At 35.1% G+C, this 16,029-nt stretch overlaps 2 protein-coding genes across 3 annotated transcripts; both read left to right on the forward strand.

Annotated features, from left to right (window-relative positions):
- LOC109843078 (protein DEHYDRATION-INDUCED 19 homolog 2-like) lies at nt 685–8,758 on the forward strand. Of its 2 annotated transcripts, XR_002247499.1 has the most exons (6): nt 685–869; nt 948–1,093; nt 2,970–3,047; nt 3,236–3,504; nt 5,830–5,951; nt 8,423–8,758. XR_002247499.1 is itself a non-coding variant. In XM_020412010.1 (5 exons), the coding sequence occupies exons 1-5, from the start codon at nt 806–808 to the stop codon at nt 8,523–8,525; spliced, it is 660 nt and encodes a 219-aa protein (XP_020267599.1). In that variant the 5' UTR covers nt 685–805; the 3' UTR covers nt 8,526–8,758. The 2 variants fall into 2 exon arrangements, 1 of the variants encoding a protein (XP_020267599.1); XM_020412010.1 differs by lacking the exon at nt 5,830–5,951.
- LOC109843452 (calmodulin-binding protein 60 B-like) lies at nt 11,773–15,960 on the forward strand. Its single transcript, XM_020412386.1, has 8 exons — nt 11,773–12,044; nt 12,368–12,443; nt 12,876–12,931; nt 13,461–13,954; nt 14,041–14,201; nt 14,284–14,481; nt 14,679–14,850; nt 15,292–15,960. The coding sequence occupies exons 1-8, from the start codon at nt 11,968–11,970 to the stop codon at nt 15,774–15,776; spliced, it is 1,719 nt and encodes a 572-aa protein (XP_020267975.1). The 5' UTR covers nt 11,773–11,967; the 3' UTR covers nt 15,777–15,960.

A 16,029-nucleotide genomic window follows, 5' to 3' on the forward strand; every position in this document is an offset into this window, starting at 1 on the left:
CGATAATTTTAAGTAAATACAAATACGAACGCCTTAATATTCGATTTTATATATGAATATTTGAGCTCGCATTTAATATCATTAAACAAAGTGTACTATATATTATTCCTCGTGAAACAATGCTTCACCAGATCACTGTGTTATATTTTAACAACAAATAGGCAAAGTCACAAATAGCGGACGACCACGTGTAACTTAGTGGCACATTTGCAATTCTTTTTAAAATGGATGTATTAGTGTGTGTTTGGCAAACTATACAAAATTGGATCAGGACTAATCCTAACCTAGTTTGTGTTAAATCAGTTTTCTTTTGGACCAGCTTCCCCCAAATCTAAAAGAAAACTGGTTTAGCGCTAATTTTTAAACTAAAAAAATTAGACCAACTCTACCCTGAATATTTAAGGAACAATAAACTACTTAAAATTAAAATTAGTTCGGATTCAGTGGTGATCCCATTTTACCATGGTGTCAAACACGCCCTTATTTTTACAAGATTTTCATTGTACACATTGAAAAAAAAAGATTTTCATTGTACGCAAAGCGAATTCCCATTTTAGCCCACCAAGAAATGACATGTGTGGGAAATTGGGAGCATAATCCAAGGGCATTTACGTTATTTTATGGAAATATACGGGTTAATTAAAATCCATTCGAGTTATCTCAACTCTCACGTCTCCTCAGAGTCCTCTCTTTCTCCTATACTTCCCCCTTACTTCCTTTGTGTAAAAAAAAAAAGAAATTTCTATCGTAATTTAATAAGGGTTTTCGTATCGAATCTCTGTCAATTTTCGAAGGGATTCGTTCGATGGAGTTGGATTCGTGGACTCGGTTATCGAAGCGCGACCAATCCGCTCTCCAATCGCGATACGGTGAGTCGATGAAACCCTAGCTCTTTTGAGGTCGATTAGGGTTTTTAGTGGTTTTTGATTAGTTTTTTTGGTCTTTAGATCTTTATCTAGGGTTTGGAGGGATTGATGGAGGCGATGAGGAGGCTCGAGTGGAGTTCTCTTGCCCGTTTTGCTCCGAGGATTTCGATGATGTTGGGCTTTGCTTTCATATAGATGATGAGCATCCAGTTGAGGCGAAGAATGGGGTGAACTTTTAGTTTGAATTGAAAAATCTTTGGAAGTCCTTGCTTTTTTGGTTAATAATCTAGTAAAGCTTGTTAATTTGAAAATTTGCTTATTTATCTGATTATTTGCACTTTAATACCACAAAATTTCACCTTGTGATACCTTGAAGTTCTATTTTGAGCATTTGATACCGCAAAGTGCAAAAAAGTTGATACTCAAGTTTCAGTTTTTGAGTCTGGGGGAAGTGAGGAACAAAGATAGGGCTTTGGGGTATCAAACTTAGGGGTGGTAAACGATCGAATCGAATCGAATACTAAGGTGTTTGTATTTGTATTTGTTTAAAATTATCGAATTCGAATGCGGACTCTAATATTCATATATCTAGTTTTTCGAATTCGAACTCGAATACTTGGTATTTGATAAATATTCATGAATATTCATGAATACTTATCGAATATTAGAGTATATTTATTCTGCTAAAAAATTTGATTTTCAAATAATATTAAAATTTATAAATAAAAATTATTCCTTTTTAATATATGATGTATATATATTTAAATCAAAATTTTAATTAGAAAATAGATTTAAGATTATTTTAGACTTAAAATCAGTATATAAAAGTTAAGTAGAAATGATAAGTGAATTAAAAATATAACATCATTTGTGCAATAATACAAATAATAAGCTGTGATTAAATTTTAAACGAATATTTAATAGACAAACGAATCGAATTGATTAAATTTTAAACGAATATTTAATAGACAAACGAATCGAATATACATCTGGTTAAATTCTATTCGTTAGTAAACTCGAATACTAAAAAATATTTGTTTAGTAGTAAATGAACTACCAAATCGAATATGATCGAATAGTAATTCGAACAATTATCGAACTATTTGTTAATTATTTGGTTCATTTCCACCCCTGATTCAAACTGTCAAAACAGAACCTTGACGTATTAAAGGTAAAAAGGGTCAAACTTTGGGGGTATTGAAGTGCAACTAGGGCTGATTTATCCAATTGATAACTGAAATTAAAATGGGAATCAAGTGTTTGTTCTTCTTTGTCTACAATTAATCAGCAGAATTTGTTTTCCTCCACTCATTTTAGTTTTAGTTATTTTCATAATGAAGCTTTCTTGGATTACTTGAGCTATTTGAGTTAATTCCAGAGGCTGCTGCATTTTGGAAACTAAATAAAACTTATATATGTTGATTTGCTTTATTTTAATCTCTCTTACATATTTTTTTGTGGTTGGATCATGAAATGAGTTTCTGTTTTAAGTAGGTCACCTTGAGAAGGGATTAAATAGTTCTTATACTTGCTGTTCACTATTTTGAGCAGTCCAATTCGTTGTGTTCTTCAATAGTCTTAAGTTTATTATATATGTAAAACTGAGGCACACTACTTGATCTGGGAAAATTACTCAGCAGTCTAGATTCAGTAATTCTTGAGCTTTCTATTATATCATGGATAGCCATATAAGAAAGTTTTATCTCTCTGCTTTCAAAATGAAACTTCCTATGCAGTCCCTTACTACTTTCAGTTTAAAATATATCATATATGTTGTTGATTGAATTATAAGGATAAACATTAGTTATGAATACATAATTATTTTGGAAAAGCAGTATTAGTTTGTCCATCGAAATAAGCAACGCAACTAGTAATTCACAAGAAACTGGTGTAGTATGAAGGATAAACATTAACTAAAACATTAATTCTGAATTAAGAATGGCTTTGGGAGAGCAATATTATTGTTGATGGCCATCGAATAAGCAATGTAAGTAATAATTCACAAGAAACCGGTGTAACCATTTGGTGCTTCATATTTTAGTTATGCATGCTAGATAATAAGTTAAAGATTAATGCTTAACTGAGTTCAGTTACATTTTGCAGGTATGTCCTGTCTGTGCGGCTAGAGTTGGCTCAGACTTTGTTGCTCATTTGACAATGCAGCATGGAGATTTCTTCAAGATATCCTTTCCTGCTGTCTTGGATTATTGTTTCTTTTTTTTTAAAGCTTCATCTTTATCCACTATTACTGCCACAAATTTCAGTGATAATGAGTAATACTTATTTGTTAACTAGTTGACCATTTACAAAACCAAAGTTCATTCATAACTTACAGAGGTTAGTCTTGGAAGTCCTTAACTTAAACCTACATGCAAAGGAGGAGGAGATTCTGCAGAGGTTCGTCTGGATCTCATTCAACACTTTCATTATCAAGAAAGGAGCTTATAGATGGAAATTTGAAAAATCTTCTTGGTGGGTCTTCCTATGCGGTTCATTCTTCTGATACGGCAGCTGATCCTTTCCTGTCTTCGTTGATTTACACGTTTCCTATGGTTGATTCTTCAAGAGACACACAACCTATGTCTCTGGAGGAAGAAAGCCTAGTTAACAAGAGTTCAGATGTGAAAGCAATAGAAAGGTATGAAAACTGGATGATCTTTATTTAATACCTTTATCACTGAATTTTAGTTAGAGTTAGAATGCTTGAGATTAGCTGCTTGTACAGAGTTCAAACTCAGAAAGGCCCCTATGGTTTGCGCCGTAAATCTATTAAGCCCCCAGACTATTATTTGGATCTATTAAGCCCCTATGCTTTTTATTTTGAATTTATTTAGCCCCTATGGTGTTTCTCCATAACTAAAAAGTAGATTCAATAAGACAAAAATACCCTTTTTTAGTTATGAAGAAACACCATAGGGGCTAAATAGATTCAAAATAAAAAGCATAGGGGCTTAATAGATCCAAATAATAGTCTAAGGGCTTAATAGATTTACAGCGCAAACCACAGGGGCCTTTCTGAGTTTGAACTCGCTTGTACATAATGCTTTAACCTTTTAGGTTAACTATGAAGGGTGTGTGGAAATATTCCTTATCTTTTGCTAAACAGATGGAATCAGGAGTTTGTTGTGTATTACACTCAGATCCTGATAAAATTTCGGGAAAATTTTACTTTTATACCAAATTGTGGCCCAATTTACTTTTTTACCCATTAGTTCTGTTAATTATATTATACTGAAGATACAGCAAAAAATTCAGGATTGTGTCCATGTAGCGTATACCGTATATATAGCCTAGATTGGGGTTGGCAGTGGAGGAGGGAGGGTGGAGCAGAGGTAGAGGGAAAAGTATAACACTCATTTCAAGCTATAACAATTTATTGTAAATTATAACACTATAATTTAAACTATAACACCTTACAAAAACTGCAAAACCTTGGAGTCAAATTTGGAGGAGGAAGAGGAAGGAGGTGGAATATTAATTTGAAAGGAAAAACAATGTATGCCGTGCACCATGTGTTATGGATTTGAACGTGGAGCTTGTTGCTTTTAAAGGTATTTTATTGTCCAACCTGGTGAGATTAGTCTAGGTGCTTTATTGTTTCTAGACAAGAAGGCAATGGATCTGAATCTGAAACATAAGAATGTCATGAAGCATCACAGATGGAATGTGATGGAGGCATGGAGCACCACAAAAAGTGTTGATTTGTTGCTCTACTGAAGGCCCTTCTTTTCTATCTAAAATTTAATTTTATCTTGCCCTAATAGCAAAAGCAAGTATGACATCAAAGGCCCTTCCTCTCTAAATTGAGTTTTCTTTTTGTCTTAGCCAATTATCAAAAGCACATTTATTTGAATGTTTATATAGGATATAAAAGGCCAAGGTAGAATTATGGTCAGCCCAATAAATATGCATTTTCAGAACTATAATTATCTGAAGTAAATTTTATTACTACATATGGAAATGAAAATTAGTCGAGACAAAAGGAATTATAGAAACAAGTAAGGGCTATTTGTATATTTACCCCCCAAATAAAAAACTGAAAGTTGGTAGATTTTTCATGATTGCTTTAACGTCTCGTAACTTTTGAACCTTATAAACTGTTTAAGATGATTACAGTTCTATTAGCCAAGCGGTTTCATATTTTTTTTCTGTTTTTTGAGTTAACTGTTGGCTTGAAAATATCATAAACATTCTTTTTCATAGTGTACTGGTATTTTTATATCCTATCACTAGTTCTATATTCCCAAAAACCAAATAGGCCCTTCTGGATACAAGTGATAGGAACATACTGTTAAAGTCATGGTCGGGAAATTATTTTATTCTTATTTTTTGACTTAATGCATTGGAAATTAAGAATGTTGGTGTATCCCACCCATTCCCTAGCGAGGGGAGAAAATCCTCTAAATCCCGCAAATGTGAAAGGCAACTTGTGACCTTCCAATCAATAAGGCATTATAGCAAATTATGCAAGATCGTCTGAATGGTCGAAGCTGATTGATTGACAATGCCTTTTGGGTAAATGTGCAAATTTCTTAAGAAGTCAATGCAGACATTATTTATTGTCCGGTATGCCTGCATCATCAAAGAGTACCAGCAATTGAGCATTAATAGTGCTCATAAAGAGAAATTACAAAGGGAAAAGTGAGCTAGTTTAATAGTATTAGTGTTTCATGACATTGCTCTCAAACTGTATAGGGTTTCATTATTCATACTATACCTTACTTTCATATGAAGCCCCTAAAACTATCTTGTTAATCTATTAAGCTCCCAAACCTTTTCCTTCTATTATGTTTGGCCCTCATGGTGAATTTTAGCCCACAACACCATCCAAATACTATTCTAACAAGGGTAAAATTGGAATATTTCAAAAATGATCTGCATGACAAACACGTGTCACTAAAGTCTTTTACAGTGTGTTTGAATAGAGGGTTAAAAATTGCTAATTTAATTGTCTGTTACCCAGTCTTATCAAAGGTGTGCCTCACTGCGCCTAATGCGCCCTGCGATATGGGGTGGTGGCAAAGCACCTCACATTTGATGCAGCAACGGCTTTGGCGCCTCGCAAACACCCTGACTTCGTGCAAGGTGCATGCAGTACATAGACTCGTATTTTGTTCGTTAACATTTCAATCGGGTCTTTATACTTGATAACCCATATCCCAAAAAGTAAAATAAACCCGTTAGGCCTTTTTAGTATCCTTCGATTGAGGACCCTAACTAATCCTGCTTTATTATTTGCTTTTGCTTTGGATATTAGTCTTGATTTGACATTTGTATTAAAAAGTTATGAACTTCACTACTATGTTGGATGTGTTGGCATTAGGAATTAAGATCTTATATTGTGATTTGGTTGTAAGATATTATTTACCGTGACATATTTTATATGAATTCATAAACAGGATCCGGGTTTTATGGGAAGTGGTGTCTTCATATAATTAATAATTAAAAAATTCACAAGTGCCCGTGACGAGTTTCCATATTCTGAAAAAGTACACAATCACATCATTAGTAATGCTAATTGATATACAGTCATTTAGTCAACCATCTCTTTAACTAATTACACTACCAATCATCGCATCATCAGTTGCACTATCAATCATCACTTGTGATGCAATACGATTTGAAGGTCAAATAAAAATATAGTTGAATAGTCTTGATCTAGTTAAACAGGCTACTTAGGATTCCAAACCATGTATATTATTGTTGTGATTTTTTACTATATGTAGAGTTTGAAGAAAACCTAGGAAACAAGCTAAGAAAAGTTAGCATGAGATTAGCTATTCTGATGGGCATGTAATTTATCAAAGGCATGGATGCATGAGTTCATTTTCGGTTTCTATAAGTGAATTCAGTCGTTTCTTTTTTTTTTTATGTTCTGTTTTCTTAGACTAAATCTTAGTCATTCATCTTGGATAAATCTTGACATTTCAAATAGAAATTCTATTCCTATCTTCAAAGCAGTAGCTATTTGGTTTCTTTTGATCTTCATATACTGAATGACGTCATAGTCATTATCACAGAGAATCTCATCTATTCACTTTCTCCATAAAATCCAGATCACAAGAAACAAGCACAAAAGACAAAAATGAATCTAAATTCTCCCCATTCCAGAACCTGCAAAAAGGATCGCCACAGTTCCTTCATCTTCCCTCACCTAAGAACTTAATTCATTCTGTAAAACTGTCATCCGATTCACCCTGGTTCCTTATCACTACCTCGGAGGAAAGTTTTGTCGCGTAACACCACTTCCTCCAAGGGATATCCGCCCCCGAACATGATCTTTCGTGCTTGATTATCTATCTTGAAAAATTATGTGCGCGGTTTGCATTTCGCTTCACTCGGACGTGTGTATCGCGTTGCGCCTCGCTCATGTGCGTGTTGTGCCTTGCGCGTGTGCGTGTAAAGGGACTTTGGGCCGCAAATCGCCCATTGCACATTTATAACACTGCTAAAGCCCACAATTTTTGTCAATGTTCTTTTCAATCAAATGACATAATTATGCGTACTTTAAAATTCATGATTTTCTTGAGCTACCTAAGATTTTCACAATTTGCGATTTTCGTAGGCTATAATCAATGATTTTTGTCAATTTTTGTTTGTTTCTACCCAATCACAACTAAGTTCTGTGTCTTGGAAAATAATGATTTCATGGGTTATATAACACAGATTTTATCAATTTTCATTCTTCGATCTAATGGAAGATAAATGTGTACTTCAAAATTATTGATTTCATGGGCTATGGTCCGTCATTTTTGTCCATTTTGTTTGTTTCGGTCATTTAGAAAGTAATTGTGCGTACTTCAATATTTACGGTTTTCATGAGCTATAATCAATGATTTGTGTGTATTATCTTTCATTTTATCAAATGTTAATTAATTATGACTATAAAATTTGCGATTTTTGGTGGGTTATAACACACAATTTTTGCAATTTTGGTTCGTTTCATCCCTATGCCAAGTAATTATACATATTTCAAAATTCATGATTTTCATGTGATAACACCTACGATTTTAGTCTATTTTCTTTAGTTTTGACCTAGTGGCAGTTAAATTTTATTTTTCACAGAAAATCACGACTTTTAAGGGATCTAAACCATGATTTTTTGTCAAATTTTATTCTTCGACCTAATGAAAAATAAATATGCATACTTCAAAATTTGTGATATTTAAGCGATATAGTTCGTGATTTTTTTCCATGCTTTCATTTTGACCATTTAGCAATTAATAGTATGAACTTCATGATTTTTATAGGCTCATGAGACTTTGTGCTATGGTGTAATGAGATTTTATTTACCATTGTGTTTGTACTCCACAGCCTTGACCTTATGGTGTGCTGTCAATCGCCCTGATAATTGGAAACATTTGATCCTCATCATGGTTCTTTTGTCAAATTTGAAACATGCTACTTTCTGAGCACTATGCCCTACTTTTCTTTGTTCTTGGCCATAGAATCATGATAACTTGAGCAATATAATGACGCCTTCGTCAAATTTGAAACATGCTCTTCAGCGAAAATACTAATACACTGTTGTTGACGACTACTGTTGTGTATTGCAGTGTAGAACCATCTCTATCTGGCAAGGAGCAGAAGGAGAGAGCCTGCAGGAGTGAGCTTGTGCGGTGGCTCTTGCTCTCCACAGTATTTGACGATAACAGTTAATGATGAACAATACCTGAAACAAGGCCACAAGGCACTGCTCGGGTACTGTTGTACCATAAGCTGCTTCATAGAGCCCCAAGTATACAAATTTGGGGTTTTAATTGGAGTTGTATGTATACATGTTTTTATCGGAAAAGAGGAAATTTATGTTAATCATCATGGACTATTGCAGGACATTTTTGTTAATAATATTTCTTGATATAGATTGCATTTTTTTTTTTGTATTAGGGTTATTATCTAGTGCTTGGCTAATTGCCACGACGCGAACTTTTGAGCTTCGGAATGTGGTAGTATTTGTGTGAAAGTGTTGCACGTCGACTTGTGTCGGTCATAAGGTTTTTGTTTCTAGCTTTGTGTCACCAACTCGACGAAAAATCACGCATGGGAGATGCATTCAGAATCTGATGCAGTTTTGTACATGAAGATTATACTGTGTCATAATAATACATATTTTGAGCTGCTTTGTTGTCAAAAATCGAGACGAAGGCTACTGCTTTCGACTTGTCTGAATCCTCTTTACTGTTGGAAAGCAATGCAAAGGCTGCTACTGCTTCTGATCATAATCACAGTGGCAATAGGTGCGGTCATATGTGCAGTGGTACGAGCTTGAAGGAGTACTGGGTACCCATCGTTTTTATATGGATAATTGTTCAAATTTATTTTTTAAAATTTAATTTCTGCCATAACGCAATCTCGTGAACCCTATTTAGGCTTGTTTTCCAATCGGGATAATTTTTTTTTTTGTTTTTGAGGGTAAACAATCAAAGCTAAGTTGCTAATATACACTTGCCCGTTAAATTAAGGACTCATTTTCTCTGCGTCTTCTCTCTTACCTCGGGTGTTTAGTAATTGTGTTGAACAAAACCTTTATGTAAGGGTGTGTTTGTCAAATTCCTAAAATTGAGCAAGGTTTGAATCTGTCCAAGTTTTGGATTTGCTTTGGATTGGCAAAATGTGGTCTAGTTCTGGTCCAATTCTTCCTAGGCCGAAAAAAGATCCTAAAACTAGTTTAGTTTGGATCCGGAGGTGGTGGTCTAACACTGAACTAGTTTAGAGTAGAGCCGCGCTAAAGTTGAACCTGGCCCAGTTTTTGGGTGATTGCTAAACACACCCTAAATGCTTTCTTTAGCAAACTTTAATTTTATCATTGGACTTGCTCCTTAATTGCAAAATCGCTCTTGAGAAATTTTACGCTTGGCAAAAAAGGCTCTTAAAAGCCTTTTCCATCACACCAAAATTTCAAAATTTTGATATATTTACATGGTTTCGTTTTTAAGGTGGTATCAGAGCAACCACTGTCTGAATGTAGGAGGCTCAACATGCGGGAGAAATTAGAGTATAAAATTGCCTCTCTCTCTAACTATCAAAACGCACATGCTAACTAGATACAAGCTGCATACTAATATCGCATTGAGCAAGTTCTCTACATAAAAGTATATTGATTGTGACACGAGGTAGCGGATAATAATAAACAATTTGTAGTTTAGTTCATTTAGTATCTAATAAAAGTTGTAGGTGATGAGGAAGATAACGGTTTGAAAGACCGTTATCTTTCCATTAGTCAATTTCTAAGCCGACACAAAAAAACATTATTAAATGCTGCAAACTCCCGTTAAAAAATACTATAAACAGTATAAAAACCGGAATCCTAAGTCTAACGGTTCCGATAACGGTCACGCTCGTTCGCTAATCGCTATCAACAAAAAGGACCCGACAACAAAAACATATTCCTCTTTTTGTGACCCAAAAAATAAAAAAAGCAAATAAATCCACTCCCAAAAGCAGAGCTAGTGACAGCGGAGTTTTTTTTTTTAAAAAAAAGAAAGAAAGAAAAAAGTACGGAATAAAAGGCCCCTTTTCCTCCAAATTCCCACCAAAAGGGTAAAAAAAAAAAAAGAATTTTTTGGAATTAGGGAAGTAGGGTTTGTGATGACCCGCCGGCCTTGAATGGGCTGCTCGTCGTCTGTCCTTTTTTTACCCTCTTTCCCTCCTTTTTCCTCATCATTTCTCTGCAACTTCGCTTATCACTGTACCCTCAGACTTTTCCCCCATTTGATTTTAATCCCCCTTTCCTCTTTTCAAATATTATCATTCCTTTTTTTTAAAAAAATTTTGATTCACTTACTACTAATTGCACTGTGCACTTTGAGAAGGTTTTTCACGGCCCAAAGTCTTGCTCTGATTTATTTTTATGCCCATTCACTTGGTTATTCCTTGACCAGAAATAATGTACTGAATTTTCCAAAAAATCCACTTTCTGTGTTCGCATACCATATTTTTAGGACTTGGCCAAAAATATGACAACTTGTTACGTTAAAGAGCGTCATATTTTAACCGCGACCACCCAAATCGAGAATTCTGTCACTACACGAGAATTCTGAAGTTATAGTCAAGACCGAGTTTATAGTTTCCACAAGTTCATTTTTTTCCTCTCCCAATTGTATTATTATTTCAGTTGGTTTACATTATTTTTCCATTGATCTCTTGGTCCTTGTCTTTCTTTTACTGATACTCTCATTCTTTTTGGGTTAAAAAAAAAAGCTCACCGTCTTAACTAAATGAGTGAAGTGTTTGTTTCACCCTTTTTATGGAATAAGAATAGGAATTGAATCCGACAGGGGTAAAATCGTAAATAAATGATTCTTTATGAATCCTACTCCTGAGTTTGGTTCACAACAAATTTATAGATTTTCGAAATCTATAAAGTTGAAAAAGTATGGTGATTTTATAGAAACCAAATCCTAATGATTTGGGAGGATTTTGGGCAAAAAGCTGACACACCTGTACTATTCTCCCTCTTTTTTTTTTCCGGATTCCGTTTCTTCACAAACCCTATATTATTATGAGACCGAATCCTATTCTCATTCCAAACCAAACTAAAGAATAGGAATTTAAGAGTTTCTATAAAATTGGATTCCATTTTTTCATGTTATGAAACGAACATAGAAAGGAAAAAAAAAGTATTCCATGAATCCATAAACCCGTCTTAAATTTTTTTTATGGATTTGATAGGAATCCATAAAAAAAAAGCAGATTCTTAATCCTATTCTTGTCCACTGTTGAACAAAACACCCCTATAGTGAAAGTGTGTTTAAAAATATTTCATTGTATTTTGTACCTTAGAATGATTTTTCAAAATGGCTGGCCTTGATAATAATCACGGCACAACTTTGGGTCTGCAAATAAAAAAAAAACACCCTTTTAAGTATCGCTGCCCTCCGAATGGCTCCTTTGTTCTGATTCGTTCTCTAACCGTGAACCATGTCTGTCTTTACTCGGGATGATTCCTCACGTGTTCCTCACGCTCCTATGAAGCTTCTGTCCTGCTTCCCGCTCTTTTTGTCCCCCATTAATATAAGTGGTGAACTGGGGGAGCTGAGTTTGATTAGGGTTAGGGTTTTTTTTTTTTGAAAGTTAGATTTTGTTGCTTATTATTATAGTTATGAAAAGGGTTTTTGAGGGTGAGGAGGTTGATGGATCTTTAGCTCCCCAGTTGAAGAAGCAGAGGCCTATGCTTGGGTGAGCTTTATTGTTTGACGCCATGGATTCTTTTTGTTTTTTTTTATTATTTACCCAAAGTACTATCCTGATTTATTTTAAACCCACCCACTTCCAAAATCATTGTTTAAATGGCGTTTTGAATTATTTTTAAACCCACCGTCAGGACCTCATTTTGCTATGCAAGAAATTGATGAATAGAAATTGGTTTTGAAAGTAATTCAGAATGTATATTGTGGGTTAAGAATGATTTTAGATTGAGCGAGTTAAAAAAAAAACACTTTTTTTTTGCTTCTTCTTCTTCTTCTTTCTACTTAGTTTTAAGTAGGTTGTTTTGTTTGCAGGGCAATGAGAGGAGTAATGGGAGTGCAGTGCATGCAGAAGCATTTGCCAAAGCTCGAACCTTTTCTCCGTAGAGTGGTAAAGATCAAATCTTTTCTATTTTTCTGTTTTCTCAAGTGTCAAACTCAAATTTTTACATACAAAAACATTTAGCTGATTATTTTGTATTATAGTAGTGGGGTTGAATTCTAACGTAGCTCATCTCCAAAATGTTACTTTCGTGTGGTTTTATTTGGTTTGTATCCTAATGTAGGCTCATTTTCAAAGGAATCAAAACTTTGATGCTTCGATTTATGTCATTCATGATAAGAAAGCACTAGGAATGAACTAGAGAAAATTCCTCTGCTTTAAAACAAAATTTTCCATGTTGAAGTATGTGATTCCTCAGGCCTGGAAATCTTACCCAAAATTTAATTTTCTTGAACACATGGATGGATATTGAAGTTAAAATTTGAAAACTTTCAATTTTTCCTACACAGTTCCTGAGACAATATTAAATTTTTTTATCAGGTGCAGGAAGAAGTAGGAAAAGCACTTTGCCGCTTTGTGCACTCATCTTCTCCCAGGTAAAATTTGTTCCACATTCCTTATTTGTCAATACCAGGAAATATATTTGATATATCTGGAGAATCATAAAGTTTTATCTTATTGAATTGTTCGTTTTCGTTTTTCCTACCACCTTAAAAACCTTTGTTTTCCCCGGATTGTGTCAAAACACTTTGTTTCCTTAGATGATCACTTCATTTTCTGGCACTCTGTATTTTGAAGTCAGTGTATACTTTTCAAGAACATTTGACTGATTGCTCTTTATAAACATTTGACACTGCATGACCCCTCCGTACCCATAAGTATGGAGAAAGAGAAAATTGTTTTTTTGACAACAGACCCGTCAGAAATTTCGCTGGGGGGCCTATCTGCAACAATAGAACAACCAGATGTATATCTGCAATTGCGCAATAGTATAGGGGGTCTATTACAATTGACCCAAGCATATATGTTACACGCTTAGAAACTTGATGAAACAATCCATTCGTGTAACTTTCTGTAACTAAGACCATCAAACCATTGACAAGTATTGTTGTGTTTTTGTTATAGATTGCCAATTAACCGAATCCAAACAAGTACGAGCAAAAGATATCGGCTACATTTCCAGAATACCTTGCCTCAAACTCTTTTCACAGGCAGCAGAATCGAAGCTGAGGGCAGAGAACCTGTTCAAATTGTCATAATGGACACTGAACTAAGCCAGAATATCAGTTCAGGCCCTCTGTCGTCAGCCAAAATCGAGATTCTTGTTCTTGATGGTGATTTCGGTAGTGATGACCAAAAGGAATGGACGGAAAAGGAGTTCAGTGACGTTATAGTGCGTGAAAGAGAAGGCAAAAGGCCGTTGTTAACGGGGGAACTGGTTATCACAATGAATAATGGGGCTGGTTTACTTGGAGATGTCGCTTTTACCGACAATTCAAGTTGGATAAGGAGTCGTAAGTTCAGGCTGGGTGCAAGGATTATTCAAAGCCGATGCTCTGAAGCAAGCGTCCAAGAAGCGATAAGTGGAGCATTTGTGGTTAAAGATCACCGAGGAGAATGTAAGTTCGTGTTTTGCGTGGATCTTGACCACAAAAATAACTCTAAACTGCACACATTTGATGTTTATTTTTCATGCGGAACTCAGTGTACAGGAAGCATCACCCTCCATCACTGGATGATGAAGTATGGCGCCTGGAAAAAATTGGCAAAGACGGCGCTTTTCACAAGAGGCTTGCGGATAACGGGATCAACACTGTACAGGACTTCTTGAAGAGCTTCGTCATGGATCAAGATAAACTCCGAAGTGTAAGAAAATAACATGTAGATTTTGGATATATCATACTTTGAAATCATTTGAATAATCTCAGTTTATCTTTCCTGCCTCCAGATTCTTGGCACTGGGATGTCGAACAAGATATGGGAAGCGACAATTGAACATGCAAAGGAGTGTGTTCTAGATGACAAGAATTATTTGTATTGCAGTGGATATGGAGTTACTCTTTTGTTCAACTCCATATTTCAGCTTGCGGGCGCAATGATTGACCGTTGTTTGTATACTTTAGATGATCTCACTTCATCACAGAAGGTACTTTATCCTGGAATTATCCATGTCAATGTATCATTAGAACACTTCTCGTGTTACAAAATTCTGTAATTTTTTCATCATCCGGGTAAGGAGTGGTAAGACATTCAACTTGATAGCTGACACATTGCATATAATTTTTTTTTATGTAAATAGAAAATTGAGGCATCTGTTGATGAATCCTTTTATTTGGTTTGCAGATTCAAGTCGAGAAATTGAAACAGATTGCTTATGAAAATCCTGAGCAAATAATCGAGTTGAGTCCTGTGACTGAGCCTCTTCCGCGGTGCCTGCCAACATCAAATGCTATTTCTGTACTACCACAATCAAGTTTCTCAGAAGCACAGAATTACCTTTCTGCCTCAAACCAAGGTGATTGGCTCTAAATTATACATCCGAAAATGTAACCCCTCTGAACTTCATGGGGTTTTGTACAACAATCTCCCAATTTTATAAATCATAGAAAATCCCCTAACCTGTAGTCTTGTACCATGACTGAATTCATTTAAGTTGTCATGTGTTCTGCAGGTGACAACTTTTGCATAATTAGATTACCTTATCTACTAAATATAACTTCTAGATTACTCTTTTTATGGTAAATATAGATAAAAAGTAGAAGATAGTAGTTTAGACTTTTTACTCCACCTCTTAACACTGTTTAAGAGAATTTTCAATAGTTCAGGAGAGTTTAGTGTAATCTTGAAAGCTTATGGGGGTTTACTATGCTTTATAAAATTTACCCTTATATATTCTCGATCATCAATTTGTCATCACAGTTGTTTTAAAAAAAATTGACATCATATCTTGTTGCAGATGAATTGGCTGCTCAAGTGGGTGTCGTTCGCCAACCTCCTACATCGTACAATGAACTTAAGGACTATTTGACAGGGCAGGGTTTCCTTCAAGAGCACAGTTTAAGTTCCTTACAAGGCAATAATTTCAACATGAAGGACTTTCTCGATATGCAGTTTGGTGATATTCCAACTAGGGACATTTTGATGCCTGGAAACATAGGAGATAATGTGGAGCTCGATGCACCAAACTCGTTATCTCAGCTTCCTAGGTGGGATAATATAAACGAGTTCATTCACACATCGGGTGATGATTCTAATGTTGATTTAGTTCCTCATCCCACCGATATTTCTGGTTCACACGTCTCATCGAGCAAGTGGGCTAAGATGGTGGCAGCACTGAAATTGATGGCGGTATCGAAGCATTTGGCCTCAAGAAGGGATAGAGAGGTAGAGTTTGGCTACCCTGAAATAGAATCAAGCATGAGTAACATGGCTCAGAGATGAGTTGGTAGAGGAAAATGTTTTAGAGATTAGTTTGATGTAGTGTTATTTAGATTTAATGTGCAAGGTGTTTTTAACTTGTAAGCTACCAAAGCAGAGGTTTTGAAGAGGTGTAGGAAGCCCCCTCAGAAGTTTTGGTTATGTTTGTGCATCTTGTATATATTGATCAAATAAGTTTTTGGGTTAATTGCTGATAGACCTCCTGTACTATTGCCAAATTACAGATAGACCCTTTATACTTCTATTGTTGCATGTA

This window comes from Asparagus officinalis, chromosome 5 (assembly GCF_001876935.1).
Source record: "Asparagus officinalis chromosome 5, Aspof.V1, whole genome shotgun sequence".
NCBI lineage: Eukaryota > Viridiplantae > Streptophyta > Magnoliopsida > Asparagales > Asparagaceae > Asparagus > Asparagus officinalis.